We start from the raw sequence: 17,373 nt of genomic DNA on the forward strand, positions 1-17,373 counted from the left end.
CCACCCACCCTTTTGTCCCATTATTTTCATTATCTGGGCAACTGAAGAATTGGTCCATTAACTTTGTGGCAGCAAATTTATGCTGTCTTTTACACCAATTCAAAGAGATAGTTAATAATCACTCTGAGTCAGTCAAACACAGCAGTTGCACTAAGGTCCTGCCTTTTCCACTATCCCAGAGTGTTTGCTCCTGCTATGCATTTGCATTAGCTATGATAATCACAACGATTAAGATGAGGTTGATCAACAGACTGATTCAATTGAAAACTCTCTCTCCAAAGGAAAGAATATAAGTAGTCTTCAATTAGAGCAAATTCCTAGTCAAACTCATCTGGAAATCACCCCTTTGTAAGGGTGACATGAGCGGAGACCCCCCCTTACAGAGATGGCAGGTTGTTACACTGGTCATGAAACAGCATCCTAACTTGACAATGTATCTACTGCTGTCTGCCACAGTCAGCACGAGCCCATTTTACATGGTTGGCAGGTAAGTGATTTTGTGTTTACATCTAATTCATACACAAATCTATACCACTGGTTTATCTGGTAATAAGCAAATCAAGTGTTGATTGGTCAGTACTGATAGATTTAAATGATAGTTGGCAAGAAATTGCATTGTTGAGAGCAGTAGGGAGAACAGTGAACTACATGTTGATAAATAACTGTCTAGTTCCAAACATAAATCAGACAGCTACTGCATCTGTAAACTAAAAACTGCCTATATGACTTTCCTGAAAGCCAGTAGTAAGCCAATAAATACCAAATAGATGATTCAGTGAGGACATGCATCCGAATATTTCATAATGATTTTGCTGCTTCTGCAGGGACATCCCAAATCTACACTAGTAAAAGTCTCCATGCTGAACACATGTACATGTTTTCCATATTGTGTATACATTGACTGCAAATTTATCACTCATACACCACAACATAAAAGAGTTCAGCTAGTTCAAACTGAAACTGGTATACCTGGAAGTGCAGTTTAAGCATAGCCTCACGTCCTAAACACCTCTGCGTTGCCAGGCCTCTAGCAGCAGCTCTTTCTCTGTAGTGCAAGTAATAGCAAGCTCAAATCAAAGCCCAAGGCTTGGGCCTCTCCTCCTTTCAGGGCTGCTGCTCCCTCCACTGCAGGTTGCAAAAGTAAGGAAACTAAGGGCCCCCCTGTTCCATCAGTCTGAGCCCAATGACTTTGTATAAAGTAGCTACTGCCCACATTATAATCCTGGGCAGCTGCTTTTATTTGCCACACTGTATGCTTCTTTGTGAGGCTTTGCTACAGCTTCCTCCAGCCTGTGCGTAAGCTTCATTGTGGTAGTTGCTGTCTGTACCTCCTTTGTAACAATTGTTTCTCATGTTTTTCTTGGGGTTTTTTTGGTTGTTTTTTATTTGTTTGTTTTTTAAACACACAACTGGAGACAAAATCAGTTTTATCATTTGGCCTTTGTGGATTACTACTACAATAGTTATTTGGACTGTCAGACTTTTATTTAAACTCTATTGCACTATATGGCACCTGTCAAATAAAGGTTTCAGGTCATTTCTCTGAACATGTAATACCTTAACTTGCCAGTCCTACCCAGATATGTATGTTTACATTGCTAGGTAGATATGTACATGGATTTACCTTCCACATAGCATAAGACTCAGCCAACCTTCTTCATGCTGTATAAACTGCTGTGAGTGAGTCTGCTGCACAGGACCCTGGAGAGCAGCTTTGGCACTTACTCCACACTCATCATATCCTTCTCTGGAGGGGATTAGGAGGTGACAAAGCAAACTGTGGTGACAGCTGGGGGTGGCAAGAGGAAGTTGCGAGGATTAGGGATGGAAGGAAAGGAGTAAGTGGCAAGGGTGGTAACAGAACATGAAATTGAGCACTTTTCTTCCTTCACATCTCCTAAGCTGAAGAAACATTCTACAGTTTTGCTGAAGGAAACAGGCAAGAGGTCAAATAATCAAGGAATCAAAGTTGTATGTATCACAGGTATATGGAGGTGTACATACAGACTACAGGTAATCTCACTGAAAACTAAAATTAGCAACAACTTCATTCTGGTGAAGTAAAGGTCTAAATATTTGAAGGTTATAGTGTCTCAAGAATTTTGCTGCTTACTTTGCCATGACTTGGCAGTAAAGTCCACTAGTTTCTCAAAATGTAGTTCGTACCTGGATTGCCTTTGCAGAATAAGCACATGTGAATTGTAGACTGAGTGCCAAACTTTCATTGACTGGAGATGAATTTTACCTGCAAGGTTTTTTCTGTAGCAGACGTAATATTTTTTGAGGGAATTGTGTGATTCAAGTTCTGAGGCATCATGTTAGTATCACATCACAGGAAATACAGAAGGCATTTCACTGGCTTCATTTTGAAGCTGGATTTTTAGATCCAGCAACTGCAATATGTTCAGATGTTATTTTCTCAGGGTTAATAGTTATATACACTTCAGGTTTATAATTGTTTTAGAGAAATGTGCTAAATTTCAGGCTTCATTTCTCCTCCAAATATCCATAATATGGACATTTTGTTTGTCTTGGAGAAAGCAGCTTTAGGAGATGGAAATAAGAAAAAAAACCAGGTCAGTCTGAATGGGGTCAGAGGATTCAGATTGCTTAGAGAGATCTCTTTGGTGGCCAATTAAAAAGAAAAAAGGTTCTTAAGTGTAAAATGTACTCATTTTTAGCTTAACACTTGGGAAGAAAGTCTTCCATGTTTGAAGGACAAATGCAATATCTTCTGAAACTGCAGGCTATTCCAATTAGTCTGATGCTTCTTATAAAAAACTTCTTAGTATTTTTGGTGAAGATGCCCTTATTTTTGCCATTTTTACTGCTGAACTCTGTGGGAGGCTGTTAAACAACTAAGAATCATATTATCATCCCCATATAGTTATTCAGAAAGCAATAATGACAATGAAGTTAGGACAGAGAAATATGAGAAGAATACAGCTCCCAAAAGAGAGGACACAGAATATAGATCACATCCCACCAGGTCAATGTGATACAAAAGGCAGCATAATGTCTTGCATGGTAACTGTAGTTGTACAGGAAATAAATTTAAGGCTACAAAGACTTATGAAATTTCAGATGTTCTGTTTTATTTGGGTCAGAAAACCCAAGCAATACCAAAATTCAAACAAAACCAAACCTTTTCTTTGGGCTGATGAATGCATTTTCCTTGGAAAAATTCAATAGATTTTTTACTTAAAGAACAATAAAGGAAATAGAAAATATAATTACTTTCTTGAACAAAACAATTTTCAGAGGGAAAACAGGAACTTGTGATTTTTGACGTGACGTTGACATTCTATCTTAGAACTCAGAACATTCGATTTCTGAAACTTCTTATGAAATGTTAATCAGTAAGTAAGACTCCATACACAGATCATGTAAATTCGTCTGTTTACACCGAATGCTGTAGTTTAAGACAATTTTTCATAAGCTTCTATTTCCTTTTGGGTAGGTGCAGCTAATACCTCCATATAATTTACTATATCTTTGGTAAAAATGTAGGTTAACTTACTGAATCCCAAAATTTCATTTTGGAGAAAAAAAAAACCCTTCAAAATTTGTTTTTCTGACTTGATATAATTATGCTGTGCATTTTTCCAGGAAACACTGAATAAATTGTTGGTTATAATTGAAGATTACCAAATATAACTAGCATAATACAGTAAAAAAACAGAAAAGCCATCAAACAGAAGTAATAATAAAGCAAGATGGTAACAATAAAAAGCTGTCGAATTATAGTAGAGAAGAATCAATATATATGCTCTTCTGAATCTCACACTGACCTGCCAGTTTTGTGTAAAATACATTGTATAGTTGAAATAGCAAGAAAATTGCTTTAATTTTGGAAGAAAAATAGTAATTAAATACTTAAAGCAATAGGGAAATACCTAGTTTGAATATTTTAACTATTTCATTATTTTACACAACTCTAAGTGAATAGAATCTTTCCATTGATCTAAGTGGGCATTGGATCAGACCTACTAGGAAGCTGGCTCTGTGTTTCAGGTAACATATTAATGAGTCATATTTAAAATTATATTTTACACTTGGTCATGTGATACTTAAAAAATGAGAGATTAGGATTCACCCACAAAGTTTTTTTGTTCCTTTTTTGGATTTTTTTTCTATCCATCTGCTCTTTTTTTCTTCTCCCTTCTGCTACATTTTCAGAAAACTAAATCTTAATTTCTTATTTTTTTAAGTAAAAATAAAACTGACATAAGCAATCTAATCTGTGAGGATACCATGTACGAAGAGCTCTCAGCTTTCTTCTACTTGCTGTTTTTGAAAAGATGCAATCTTGAAAAAAGGAAGGAAGAAAAAGATAACTTACAGAAGAGCAATAACAGAATAGTCAGATATGTTTGTCTTACAGATGAGAAGTAGAGTTTAAGTGAATAGTGATTTCGATTTCTCTGGTAATCAGAGGCTAACTTGAGTCACTTGCAAGGGACCAAATTTAAGAAAAGTGTTTGCTCAGCATTTCCTTAAAGTCAAGACATATTGGGCTCATCCTTTCTCTCATTAAACATGAGACCTATGCACACACAGTGTTTTTTGCTGGTTTAAGCCCTGGACTACTACATCCACGCAAAAAAAAAAAAAAAAAAAGGAAAAGAAAAAAAGAAAGAAAATAAAAAGTAGTAGTAAGTAGCTCCTATGTCTAAACAAAGATGACATGTTTCATTCACAGGTATTTGGTTTTTTTATACGTAAGAAAGGTGTGTGTACCTGTAAACTGCCATATCTGAAGTGAGCAATGAGTCTTTAAGATTTTTATTTATTTAATATTCTAGAGATGACAAAATCTACCAGAACAGTTTAAGACTCCTATTTATCTGAACACCTGTTTCTGTCTTTATCTGGATAATCTCCATGACAATGTCCCTCAAAGTGTTTAGCTGCTTGCTTTGTAAGAGAAAAGTGTTAAATGGGAAGCATGCAAACTGAATCTAAACTTATTAAAATAAAATCTACAGAGAAATAACATCACATGTTAAGTGGTGGAGTAGGAGTGATACAACTCCATCACTGCTATCCATCTATTTTGAACATACAGTGGCTATTTTCATACATGGTCACCATTAAGTTTCTGATGGGCCTGAGGAAGAAGTATCTTTTAAGGGACATATAGCACCACCAGTAAGAGGGCCCATATGGTGTTTATGCAGTGCTGCAGAGTTTATTTATTAAAGCCTTGATATTTGTGGGCTATCCTAATGTGCAATACTGGAAGTAGGCTGAAAATCGATGAAATAATTCAAGAGGAGAGGAAAGACAAACATCTCAAAAGACAGAGATTTCTGAAGGTCATGAAATGGTAACTTTAAGAGTAGTAAAAGTGCAGAGATACCCATGGCACAGGCCAAGATTTTGAACACTAGGAATTCAGAAGGAAAGGAATGGCCTTTCGATTTACTATTAAGCTAAAAGATAAAGTGACAGGAGACGGATAATGAAAAAGGAGAAGTTGGCAGAGATAGCACTAAATTAATGACACTTGGTGACAAAGAACCATGAAATTGTTAACAGTGACATGGAAGGAGGCCTACAGAGAAGGCTGTACATTCTGCTTTGACTGTGCTTAGAGGTGGTGGTGCTGTGGGAGAGAATGAGTTCTTCCTGCAAAAGAAAAGGCAGAAGCAAGAATAAGAGAACGAGACTTTGACCAGAAGGAAGGGAAGTTCCAAAGGAGAACAGAAAAGGACTAGTTACTAAGGAAAGGAAACTAAGAAAAAGAGAGTCCTGAGTTACAGTTCCAGATGGTGAGAGTGTAAACAAGAAAGGCATGTTGAAAGCAAAGGTCCATGTAGGGAATTAGAGCAAAGAAAAGAAACCACAGGAGGGACAGTGTGCCATTTCCTCAGTGTTTTCAAGTGAAATAGTGAAATTCTGTAGTTCATAGAGGAAGACAAGACAGGGTGAATTCTGCAAGGAACTAGAGAAGAGGAACTGTTGAAGAAAGGATTGGAAATATTCTTAAAATTTGGCTGGAAGAATAGGAAGAAGGAGGAGTTGGAATGAGAGGATGGTGGAGAGTAAACTGTGAGCTGATCATGGAGTAGCAGGAGAGAGGTCTCAGAGGACCAAAGAAAGAGGTTGGCTGCAAGAAGGTAAATAGATGGAGGGCTACAAACAACTCCTAAAACTACCCCTGACCCTGCAGACTGTCTTTAGTGTAGACACAAGTGTGTCCACTTGGGGAAATAACTAAGGGGGTTTTTTTGAGAGAACAAGAGTCTTACTAAGGTAACAATTAATTAGCAATGTTACAACAGACAGGTTTGGTAAGCATTAGTAAATAGCTTCAAATGGAAAGTTTGCAAATGATTAGCATTAAAATACTGCAGTAGAAAATACTGTTAAATTTTAAATCAACAACTTGAGGCATGTTGTTATTCTAAGAACAGTAATTTCTAATTCATTCATACAATGTATGTGAGGTACCCAGACAAGCTGCTTGACCTTGTGTATGCCTCACCTATCACAGAGAGGATAGATTCAATGAATAGACTGCTGTAGTTGTAGGAGAAGGATCTGTCATCCAACTTTTATTTTAGAATATCAACAGGTGATAGGGACATGTAGTTGTGATATAGAGGAACAGAGCATGTTAGGCACATGAATCGTCCTCCTAAAGGCAGTTTCAGTACATTCATTAATCACCAGCTGTCCTGTTGCCTTTCATAGCAAAGCAACCTTTCCCTTGAAACAAAAATTGTTTGTTGAATGGCAAAGAGAAAAGTTGGTACAGAAAAATAATTTCAGGAAAGCAATAGAGAAATTGTCCTGGTGAACAGAGAATAAAATTTGAGCAGAAAAAAATAAAGATATGGTAGCTTTTAATGGGTTATTGTGTCTTTTCCTCCTGACACTCTAATATAAAGCTAAATCCAGGCTGACAGCGACGGAAAGGTGTTATAACAGTATGCCTGATATTCAACAAGTTTGTTTCAAGTCTCTTTTTGACAAGTAGTTGCCAACATTATAAAAAAAATAACAATGAACATTCCTGCTATTCAGGTATGATTAATTGGCACAACTACATACAACTGAACAGCGTCTGGAATCAAACTCATAAAGCATACCCCATTACTCAGAGTTCTCTGATATTCAGACTTACACAGTTAAAAAGCCTTGCATAATGGATTTTCATTGAAATAGCTCTGTGCTGTATATATCCCACATGTGAAGTATTTTTGCCCAGAGCTTAAAAAGAGCTATTTTCACATGCAATAAATTCACTTTAAAACATGTATGTTCCCCCCCCACCCCCCGTACGCTTTGAGGAAAAAGGGAAAAAAAAAAAAGTTTTACCAAACTTGTCAGGTTATCTTCCTTGTGTGATTTTCTTGCAAAATTTATCTTAAAAGTGTGCTACTTAATGCATCATTCACATTTGATTTATTAACTTTCTAACCTTAGGCAACAGATTTGCAACAGGAAAGTGTGTTTGCAGTAAAGTGTGTGGTATTTGCAGGGCCACTAAAATGAAGAGAGAGATTTCTCTGAGATTTCTTTTCCCCATAGTAAAACATCATAGTATTTTCTGTTTTGTTTTTTTTGAAAAGTTTCTAATGACAAAGAATACAGATTACAAATTCATTTTTTATTACTGCACCTTTACTAGAATGGTGAATTTGTCACTGTTTCATGGGTGGAGGACTGAGATGTTAATTTCCTTTTTGAATTTGCAAGACTGATTGTGAATGGGAGATTTTAAAAAAAACTATTATTATTTGATTGAAGAGCATGCATACTACCCACCACTGAGTGTCAGTCACTTGCTATCAGTCTTCCCTTAAAAAACTTTCTCTCAAAGGAATGGAAAAAATGAAGATATTTTGCACAGAAAAATTTGAAAAATAATGTCATTTCATATCTCTATTGCTGTAATATTAAATTGCTGCCATGGACCTGTATAGGTTTCACAAAAACAGTTTTATGTAACTGAGGCCAGCTGATTGTAAAAAGGAACATGAAGCTGGCTTACAATCAGATTTTAAAATATATTTATATTTATATACATAAAAATATAGATACACATATACTATTTAAATTGTAAAGAAGAAAATTTTAATTAAGGGCTGAAATTTGTAGCATTTTGGCTTTTGAACAATTAAGAAAAAGTTTGCTTTTACATAGAAAATATTTTCTTGTGGTTGCAGGTGCAAATTTTACTTTGTGCAACCTGAAAAATTTGGTTTGGCCTATGTTCTGATGCTGTCTTGGTTTTGTTTCAATCGAAACAAGCAGCACTTATTGGAAAGATACAGTAAAAAGGGTTTGAGCACACATACAGTTCTAAGCTACAAGGTTATTATGCATCGTTGATCCTTTATTCTGTAACTTGTGATATAGCCGAACTCAGTTCATGCTATTTCTATCTTCATTAATACAGAGAATTTTTACGGTGACACTGATAATACCTGATCTCTATAAATCCATTAGTTATGGTGACATCCAATTACATGATCAAGTGAATGTAGGTATGTCTGGAAAAACTTCACTAGATAGATTAACTCAGATTCACTGATTTAGAAAGTAACTTCTAAATAAATATACCCGTAGAAAGAAGAACAAAGAAACACCCAGGTACATATGTCATAGCATACACTCTAAGTATTAAGATAACCAAACATGTCTTTGTTACATGACAGTTCAAATTTGAACCAGACAATTATACTGCATAAGTTGTTCTAGAGGAGTACTGCGAGAATTTAGTTTGGAAAAATAAAGAGATAATAGGTAATACTGCATACTACAAGGCAATTAGTAGAAGGTGTGGAACCTGTGTTCTATCAAGTACATTCACAATGTTAGATATTATAAAGAATCTACAAGACAGTATTACACACACACAGTTCTGCAGAGATCTTGAAAATATTCATTGTTTTTTTCATAATAAACAGATAAAATCTCCTATCAGAAAAAGACCTTATACATGTCAGTTTTAGTTATTCTACACTTGTTAGAAGTCATCTTTAAGAAAATGCAGGGCCATATTGCAAATGTTAGATTTCATCAGCGTAGTGCATGGTAAAGGGCTTCAGGTAAGGACGTAGCTTTTAAAGACTCTGTCCTAAAGTACTCAGAAAAATGTTGAGGCCCTGATCTCCACAACACTCTCATGTCATTCTCATGCTGCAAGAATGGACTAACAAATTAGGAGGCTGCAAAAGAAACAGCATCTTTTCTGTCTTTCCAATAAGTGGGAGGAAACAAGCATGCTGCCTCCCCCAGTTACTACTTTGTTTTGGGGTGCTGTCATTCAGCATGGAGAGGAAATGAAAGACTCAGAACTTTATCTGTTCAGTGTTTATCATGACCTATGCAACTGATGACTGATTTCCCACCAGAAACAAATAGAAGGCTTCCCCAAGTTAAGAACCAGTAATGGAAAAGTACTGGTCTTACTGCCATTTCCTTCAGCACAAGATGATGAGGTATCATTCAACAAGCAGTCTTGACCTGTCGTATTGATTCTGATGGAACAAGCAGGCCTGGAAAGTCAAATGACCATTTCTCTGTGAAGCTCTAAACGAATCAGAGTTCTGAGTATTTCAGAACTTGCAAAACTTCAAAAAGAAAAGAGCTGCTACCCAAGACAGTCATCATTAAAATACACTAATCTTTTATTAAAAGCTATAAGAAAAAAAATGGCCATTTCCTTTTTTTTTGCAGTAAAATAAGCTCTGACAGTAGCAGTTTGCTTTAGCACTTCAAATGCTTCATTTTTAACCACCTATCTACACCCTACATAATAAACTTTCAGATATGAAATCTAACAGGATTTCACATATATTGGATTGGCAAATCCCAATTAAAAACATATTGTGTGTATATTACAAGGCTCTTTTTGTAGGAAAAACATGAAATGTCCCTTCCCATAAAGATGGATTTAAATAAGTTGATGTAGTTTTCTTTGGATTGGCTCCATTTGTTCAGTTAACACCTTTTCTTGATTCCAATGTCAAGAAGTAGTAAGCATAAACATTTACAGCTGTTAGCATGCACGTAGTGGGAAATCCAACTCATGCTTTCATTTTTGAAGGGATTATTTCTGCCAAATCTGCTATTTTCTAACACGAAAGACAATTTGTGGATTTGAGGGTGCAAGGTAATATTGTTACTATAGTAAAGTGTGGCTATGGCGTTAGAATGACATGGTAAATAGCAATGGAAAAATGCAGACAAAATTAGTTAAGTAACCAGAGTGCAGACAGATTGGTCCAAGTGATTAACTGTCATGAGAATAAGTGCTTTACATTAATGTCCCTGGCATGAATTAGTATTTTCCTGCTATACTTTGTATTACATTAAAATGTGCTACTCAAATTACATCTTGACAGAATTAGAAGAGTGCAATGTATACTTGTGCTTTGGGTACTTAAAGATGCTTCTTACAGTTTGAAAGATTCCACTGACATCAGTGTACTTTGGGTTTAAACTAGAGGAGACCACTATTAGCGGTATTTAATTTTAAAAAGAAGGTTAAAAAAAGCCACACTGTGTTTTCAAGAGAATCATATAACTGCAGTTGTTATTGCCACAGGTGTATCAGCCACATATTTGTGGATTTTCAATAGAGCTGAAGCAAGAGTCAGGAAAGCATAAGACCTGTTCTTTAACTTCCAAAAGCAGCTTTTCATGGAATATTTAATGCCTAACACATACACAGAAAAAGTCAGAAGCGATTAACTGACTGCATACACAAAACCCTTATGTTCATCAAACATTTCTGTCCCAATAACCACCCTCAAGGAATAGTGTTTTAATCCTTCAGCTTGATTTCCTTTTGGTCAGGGTGGACTGAACTACAGCTGTCTTTTGCAGGAAGATAAAAAAAACACGAGGCGCAAATCATTTAAACTACACTTTTAAATTACTTACACCAGAAATATAGAATGAATCCAAACCTATTCCATAGGCCAGATGATCTGCATACACATATACTATCACTCTGTGCTGCATGTGTGCCATTTAATCAAAACCATTTGCTTGGAATCAAATTCCAACTAGTATTTATCCTGCTACAGAATAATCAAGTTTATATAATTATGTGGCAATTAATTTCACTCACTCACTTGAAACATCCTTACTTACTTGTACTTAATTAAGTCCAGAAAAAGCTTGTTCAAGCCCTTCACTACTACGACTACTACTACTACTACCACTACTACTACTACTACTACTACTATTACTACTACCACCTGATCTTATTATTGCAAGCAAGGATCAGAATTTTTTGTGTTACATTCCCGAAATACTCCTTTTCTAGGTTACACTTCATAGTGTGAAAAAGACAGAAAAGAGCAAATACTTGAGGTAAAATTTTAATCATTAAAAGATTATAACTAAGGTTCAAGTAGAAAGAGTGTTCTCCCTAAAAATAAAAAACAGAGTATTGGGAAGGAACAGTATCTGGAGGTGTCTGTCCTTATCCCTGCCAGTGGCTCCTTCAGCCATTTGTTCTTAGCTTTACTTAGTAAATAGTGACCTTTAAGAAACAAAGTGAAATATTCTCTGTTTGGTAGCCAGAGTATCATGAAAGTGTACATTGACTATAGATGCATGATAATGTATTTCCTGCAAATGTAGAAGTACAATACAGTTTTTGCTTAAGTTTAGAAAAGTCAGGGGAAGGAGAAGGAGGAGTTGAGCCACAGAAGTGGTGTTAGCAGCATTCGTAATCCATTTTGCCATGGAAACTGCTGCACTGTGGAATCCCAGTCTGCTGTGAGCACAGGTTGCTAAGGGAAGAGAAGTAGACAGCTGTTAGAAGGCCATCAGAGCAATTCATAATGGTAGTGATAGGAGGGTGATTAGCTCCCACATCCTCTTTCCTTATCATTAAATCATGGCTTACTATTAACATGTTGTTCTTTCATAAGTGACTACTGTAATTTCCTTACTGAAAAATTTGCGAGATTAGTTTAGAACATGTAAAAAAGATCACCAATACTGTAGTCCTTTTAAATAACATCCCTTACTTCAATAGCTTTGTGCCACTTCGTTTACCTACTGAAATATGTCCTTGAAGATTAAGTATATACACTTAGCATGTGGCAGCTGCCAAATCATGGGAAATGTTTCCCACTAAAACTGTCACTGCATTAATGACAGTAAGTACCTTGGGAAATGTGCAGAAAAGAACTGAAGCAGAGCTCAGGCCCCCACAAACCTGCTCACCTATTAATTAACCCCTGGACATGCTTCCTTAACTTGCCGTAAGGTTACCAACTATCTAAATTGTACTTCTGTTAATGGCAACGACTCCCACAGTCTTGAGCAGAACAACATTTAAACTCAATAAAAGCCCAGAAACAAGATGCTCTTCATCTGATGGGCTTTTCCTCTAGTTTGGTGGCAGTTTCTAAGACATTCCTCTGGGCCCAAGCTCTTTGAAATATGCAGTTGCAGCTACTCTTAGTTTAAAAAGCAGAGGGCAGATGGCTTCTTTATCTAATTCCAACTGCCTAAATATCTTACCACAGAAGGGGTAGAGCCAGATAGGGTGGAAAAGCTGGTCTAGGGTAGAGGTTGCTCTCACCGCTGTGTCAAATGTGTCATTGCACAGAAATAAATTCAAAATTCTGTAAGTTATAGAGCTTAGTACCAATATAGATTCTTAAAAATAAGATTATGTTTTTACTTCCTCTGAATAGGAAGCAGAGTAATTCTCCATTCTACAAGGAACACTACAATAAACCACACCAAAGCTAAGTGACTAACTAAAATTAACTGACCTCACTAAGTGAGTCATACAGAGCCTTCTTTTTATGATGTGCTGACCCTGTCCTACAAAGTGACATGCCTAAACTTCTGGTAATAAGTAAGCAAGCATGAAAAAGTCACATGACCTGAGATGCCATCCATTCTGGGCCCATAACTAAATAATCTTCCAATTCCATAAGTACAGAATTGGAACTGTACAGAAATATATGGTATTATACAAGTATTTGAGGGGAAGAGAGAGACTATAGATAACGTTAGATTATACAAAAATTGTTTCAGCAAAGGCTTCACATGCAAGAAGGGAAAGTCAGGATCCTGCCTGAAAAATGTGACAAGTAATTGAAGTACAGTCATTTGATGAAAGAAAGACTGCTGAAAAGAAATGCTCAAATAAAGATCAAGTATGCCTAGGAACAGAAAAGGTATATGCAATTTTGCAACACATAATGGTATATACAGAGAAAAAGAGAAATAAAAAAGTAACTCAGTTTCGTGATCTCACTTTATTCTTTAGCAGTAGTAGAACAGTTCTCAAACTGAGGACTGACTTCTCAAGAAGGGACAGAAATTGTGCTGGGTAAAGTGATTCATTGCTGGAGGAGAACTGGGACTCGTGAGAGAGATCGAGTCAGTTGGGTAGAGCAGGGACTTCAGTGGAAATGGAACTAATGCTGCACTCATCCTACAGCAAGCAGTGCAGCTCCACAACTCTGGAATGGCCTAAGTTTTTCTATACAAGTAATGCACACCTTCTTTTCCCCTTGCCAGCCCCTGCAATAGTTTTCTTCTCTCTTGCAGTCTGTCGAACTATTGCATGAGTTGTACTCAGATTGAATTGAGGGACAGAAACATGAAATACATCCTGGCAAATTTGAGAGGAAGAGAGGAAAAAAAGATGTTAGTGTTGCTTTAATATAATCAGGAAGGGGAGTTATTTTCTGTACAATATCGTAGGATTGCAATATAATTTTGCTTTCAGGTCTCAATATTTCATTATTACAAAAGTGAAGTTCAGAGAGGGTGGTTGGTTTGGTGCATGAGCATTTGATTAAAGGTGAACACAAACAAGTGAACGCTTAACGGAGACATGAATGCTTAACAGAGTTATGAACAAGATAGAAAAAAGAAGAATCATTAAAATGTCAATTTTACAGGAAGGCAGTTAAACTGAGATGGAACATTTAACCTGAACATCAAGGAAATCTTCCTTACAAAGATGCAGATATGAGAATAGTCTTCCAATGAAAATACCAAAAACGTAGATGCTTCTGATTTTGCAGTGTAGAGTGTCCAAGTAGTATGAAAATGATTCTGCATGTAAAGGGGATAAACTAAGTAAGTTTTTTGAGTTGTTGGGGGGTTTTTTGTTTTGTTTTTTAACCTTTTAACATTAGTCATTCAAATCCAAGTGAGCTTTTGGCTGAACACTCTCTATTATATGTTCCTCCAGTTATATATAAAAAACAGATGATTAGGAAACAAATTATTTTGAAAAAATTATTTATTATCTTTCATATTCAATTCTAATACTTCCTTTTATATTTCAGGGTGCAAGTTGAATTCTATATGAATGAAAATACATTTAAAGAGAGACTAAAGCTCTTCTTCATCAAAAACCAAAGATCAAGTAAGCAGTTGGATTAATTTCTGTTAAGCATAATTGTGATACTTTGAGTAGAACCCAATTCCATTGAAGGCAACAGTAAAGTTATCATTAATTTTCTTCTGAGCTAAAATTTTACCCCATAGAGGAGTCAGTTTTACATAATATCTAAAACAAATTCAGAAAGTATTATTTAAACTTAAAAACAACATACTTATGTTGTAGGATCAAATACTTAGTGATGTGATTTTATTTCTGTATCATGATCAAGTTGACTAATTTGCATGGATCTGACATTGCAATGCTCATTGACAAATCATGGCCTTCTGTCTAGGAAAGCAAAGAGCCTTTCAGATGCTGGAGGAAAAAAGCTGCAGAAGTACCTAGCTTTCTGAAGTGTTGAATTTTATTAAGTATTCCCAAATAAATTTCAAACTTGATCTGTACCAAAAAAAAAGAAATTTGGAAAGGAAACTAATGGGGAGGACATATCTCCTTCTCCTGAATGTGGTACCTCAGAAATGTAGCCTTGTCTTTAGTCTGATTCAACGATATCTTAATCGACATATGCACTTAAATTCATAGGCCATCATAGAAGAGAATACATTGGAAGAACTAAGATATTAATCTTTTTATATACATCCATGCAGCTGGTCCAAGGGGATTGAAGCATTGTATATTATCAAATTTTGATTAGACCAGTGGAGTTCATAGCTGAGAAGAGCAGTAACTGACCTCAATTTTCCTCTGTGTAGCAGGACTGAATTTACTTCCCTTTGCCCTACACCTGTAAAGAACGAAAATTACACTAGCTTTATACATAAAGCTTTTAGAATAGAAAGAATACATTTTGGCCTTTTTAATACAGTTAAGATGGTTCCATGGCTTTGTGTCTGGGAAAGGACAGAACAGAGAAAAGAAAGAACTTTATTTTTTCGGTGTCCCAATCTAAAAAAACCCAGACAAACAAAATTTGGGAGACTAGATCAAATTTTTAAAAATAAGACAGACCATAAGATCTTCTGTCTGTAAGAGCTAGTATTAAATAAATACAAGTTTTACATCACAGAACATGATCTTTTTATTGGCTAAGCTTCTCTAACTTTCCAAGTGTGATAAGCAAAATATGCCCCTAAGCCAATTAAAAAAAAAAAAAAAAGAGGCACTGTACTGTGAATAACTGATATTTTCAATTTGAGCTTTGGAATTATTTGCCGGTTTCCAGCTGGAGAATCAGGTTTAACGAAGCTGCTGGAGGTTCATCCATGGGGAAAGCTTTATTTATTGCACTTACATAGACACACAGGGGAGAAGTCATCTTAATTCAGGTGCCTAAATAGCATAGAAAGCAGAGGACTACCTCTGCTAGTAAATGATGTGGATAGCCTTCAGAGTATCTTCTCTTCTACACTTCAGATGGGACATAGTTTTTTTCACGTTATTATACATTTAATTAGATTTGGTTGGTAAATTTATTTTCTAATGAAGGCTTTTATTTGAAATAAGTTTCTTATTCTGTATTAGCACACTTTAGAACTCTCTTACTGCATTTTGGCCAATATGAAAAGAATGTGTACAACTCATTATGCATAGAACAAAGAAAGGAGATGTGTGAAGAACAATTTCATACTCCATTTTATGTTTACAAATCTAACTGTGTTGCAAAGAATAAATTTTTGCTTATACATTTTTTTATGTAGGTTGTGGAGTTTCCCTCTATAGAGATATTAAAAAACTGTCTAGACACAGTCCTGGGCAACCAGCTCTAGGTGACCCTGCTTGAGCAGGGGGGTTGGACAAAGTGACCTCCAGAGGTCCCTTCCAACCTCAACCATTCTGTGATTCCTGTTAGAGATAAATGAGTTTAACTAGATTTACATTTTAAATGTAATTAATTGCACGACAACTTCTCTAATGGTTTTAATTCTCTTCTACTTTTCTCCCTGTGACTTTACATATCTTTAAGAATTTTATATCTTTATAACCTTTGACTTCTGACATTGTTGATATAGTGTATAATGGAGTAAAAGACAAAACAGAAAAAGCATCCTAAACTAGAAAAGAGTATTACTGCTGGCTAGAAAGGCAGTCTGGGAAGCTGTAAGCAATAAATAGCCTTTTTGTTCCTGATCTAGTCCACAAAACAGGGATTTGATGCACTCTTGTTTACTTACTAAGAACATCTATAAAGTTATGACCTGACTCACTGTAAATCTCTTTTCATTGATAAGATAGGAAGGTTCCGAATAGTACCTTCTTGCTTGAGATAAGATCTAAGTAGGGAAAAAAATTATTTCACTTAACAAGATTAAAAAAATACATATATACAGATACATATTTTGATGGCAGAACTGCAGACTCTGTACATCTAAAAATCAATACATTTATGATCATCAGCATAAAAATTAAACCAGAAGTTAGTTAATTAGTATGAATTCATGGCCATTCCTTTGCCAAGTGCATACCCTTCTGGCTAAGCACGTTAAGAGAATTGTCATAAGTTACTATACTGGGACATCTCTATTAGGTTATGATTGGGTAAGTGTGATGCATGGGTCCAAAGGAGAGGAATGATGTGGAATTTTATTTGAAATAAGCAAAAGAGTAGGAAGCAACTGTTAATTAATCCTATTGGAGATGGGTTCATGCTATAGACAAGTAGCACAAGAATTTTGCTGCTTGGCTTACTTGATGATTGCTGGAAAAATCCAGATTCTGATGAATTCTCTACACAGTGATGCCACACAGAGCTGAGGTACTTTTTGTAGAAGGAATGTTTTTTCTATTTCTAATTATGCAGCCAGTTCATGGAAAGTAAGTTGGAGAATGAGGGTGCTGACTGTACATACAGCAGCATATGGCATGGGCATGCCATTTCCCACTGGAATCCCACAGGTTACCCAAGCACTGCTACTGGTTCTCATGATACAAGAAGCTTAACCAAGTTTAATTAGACATTAAACAAGGCAATTTTCAGGAGAAACAAACAGGAAATACAGTAAAACTATTACTGTACTGAATGA

The 17,373-nt window shown here is 35.8% G+C and overlaps 1 protein-coding gene across 1 annotated transcript in view; it reads left to right on the top strand.

Annotated features, from left to right (window-relative positions):
• The window catches only part of KCNT2 (potassium sodium-activated channel subfamily T member 2), a 164,186-nt gene that overhangs the window by 21,461 nt on the left and 125,352 nt on the right, over positions 1 to 17,373 (top strand). Inside the window, exon 2 of the mRNA XM_072867072.1 lies at positions 14,295 to 14,374. Within this exon, the coding sequence (XP_072723173.1) occupies positions 14,295 to 14,374 (80 nt within the window). The remainder of the gene's footprint in view (positions 1 to 14,294; positions 14,375 to 17,373) is intronic.

This window comes from Ciconia boyciana, chromosome 7 (assembly GCF_034638445.1).
Source record: "Ciconia boyciana chromosome 7, ASM3463844v1, whole genome shotgun sequence".
Taxonomy (NCBI): Eukaryota; Metazoa; Chordata; class Aves; order Ciconiiformes; family Ciconiidae; genus Ciconia; species Ciconia boyciana.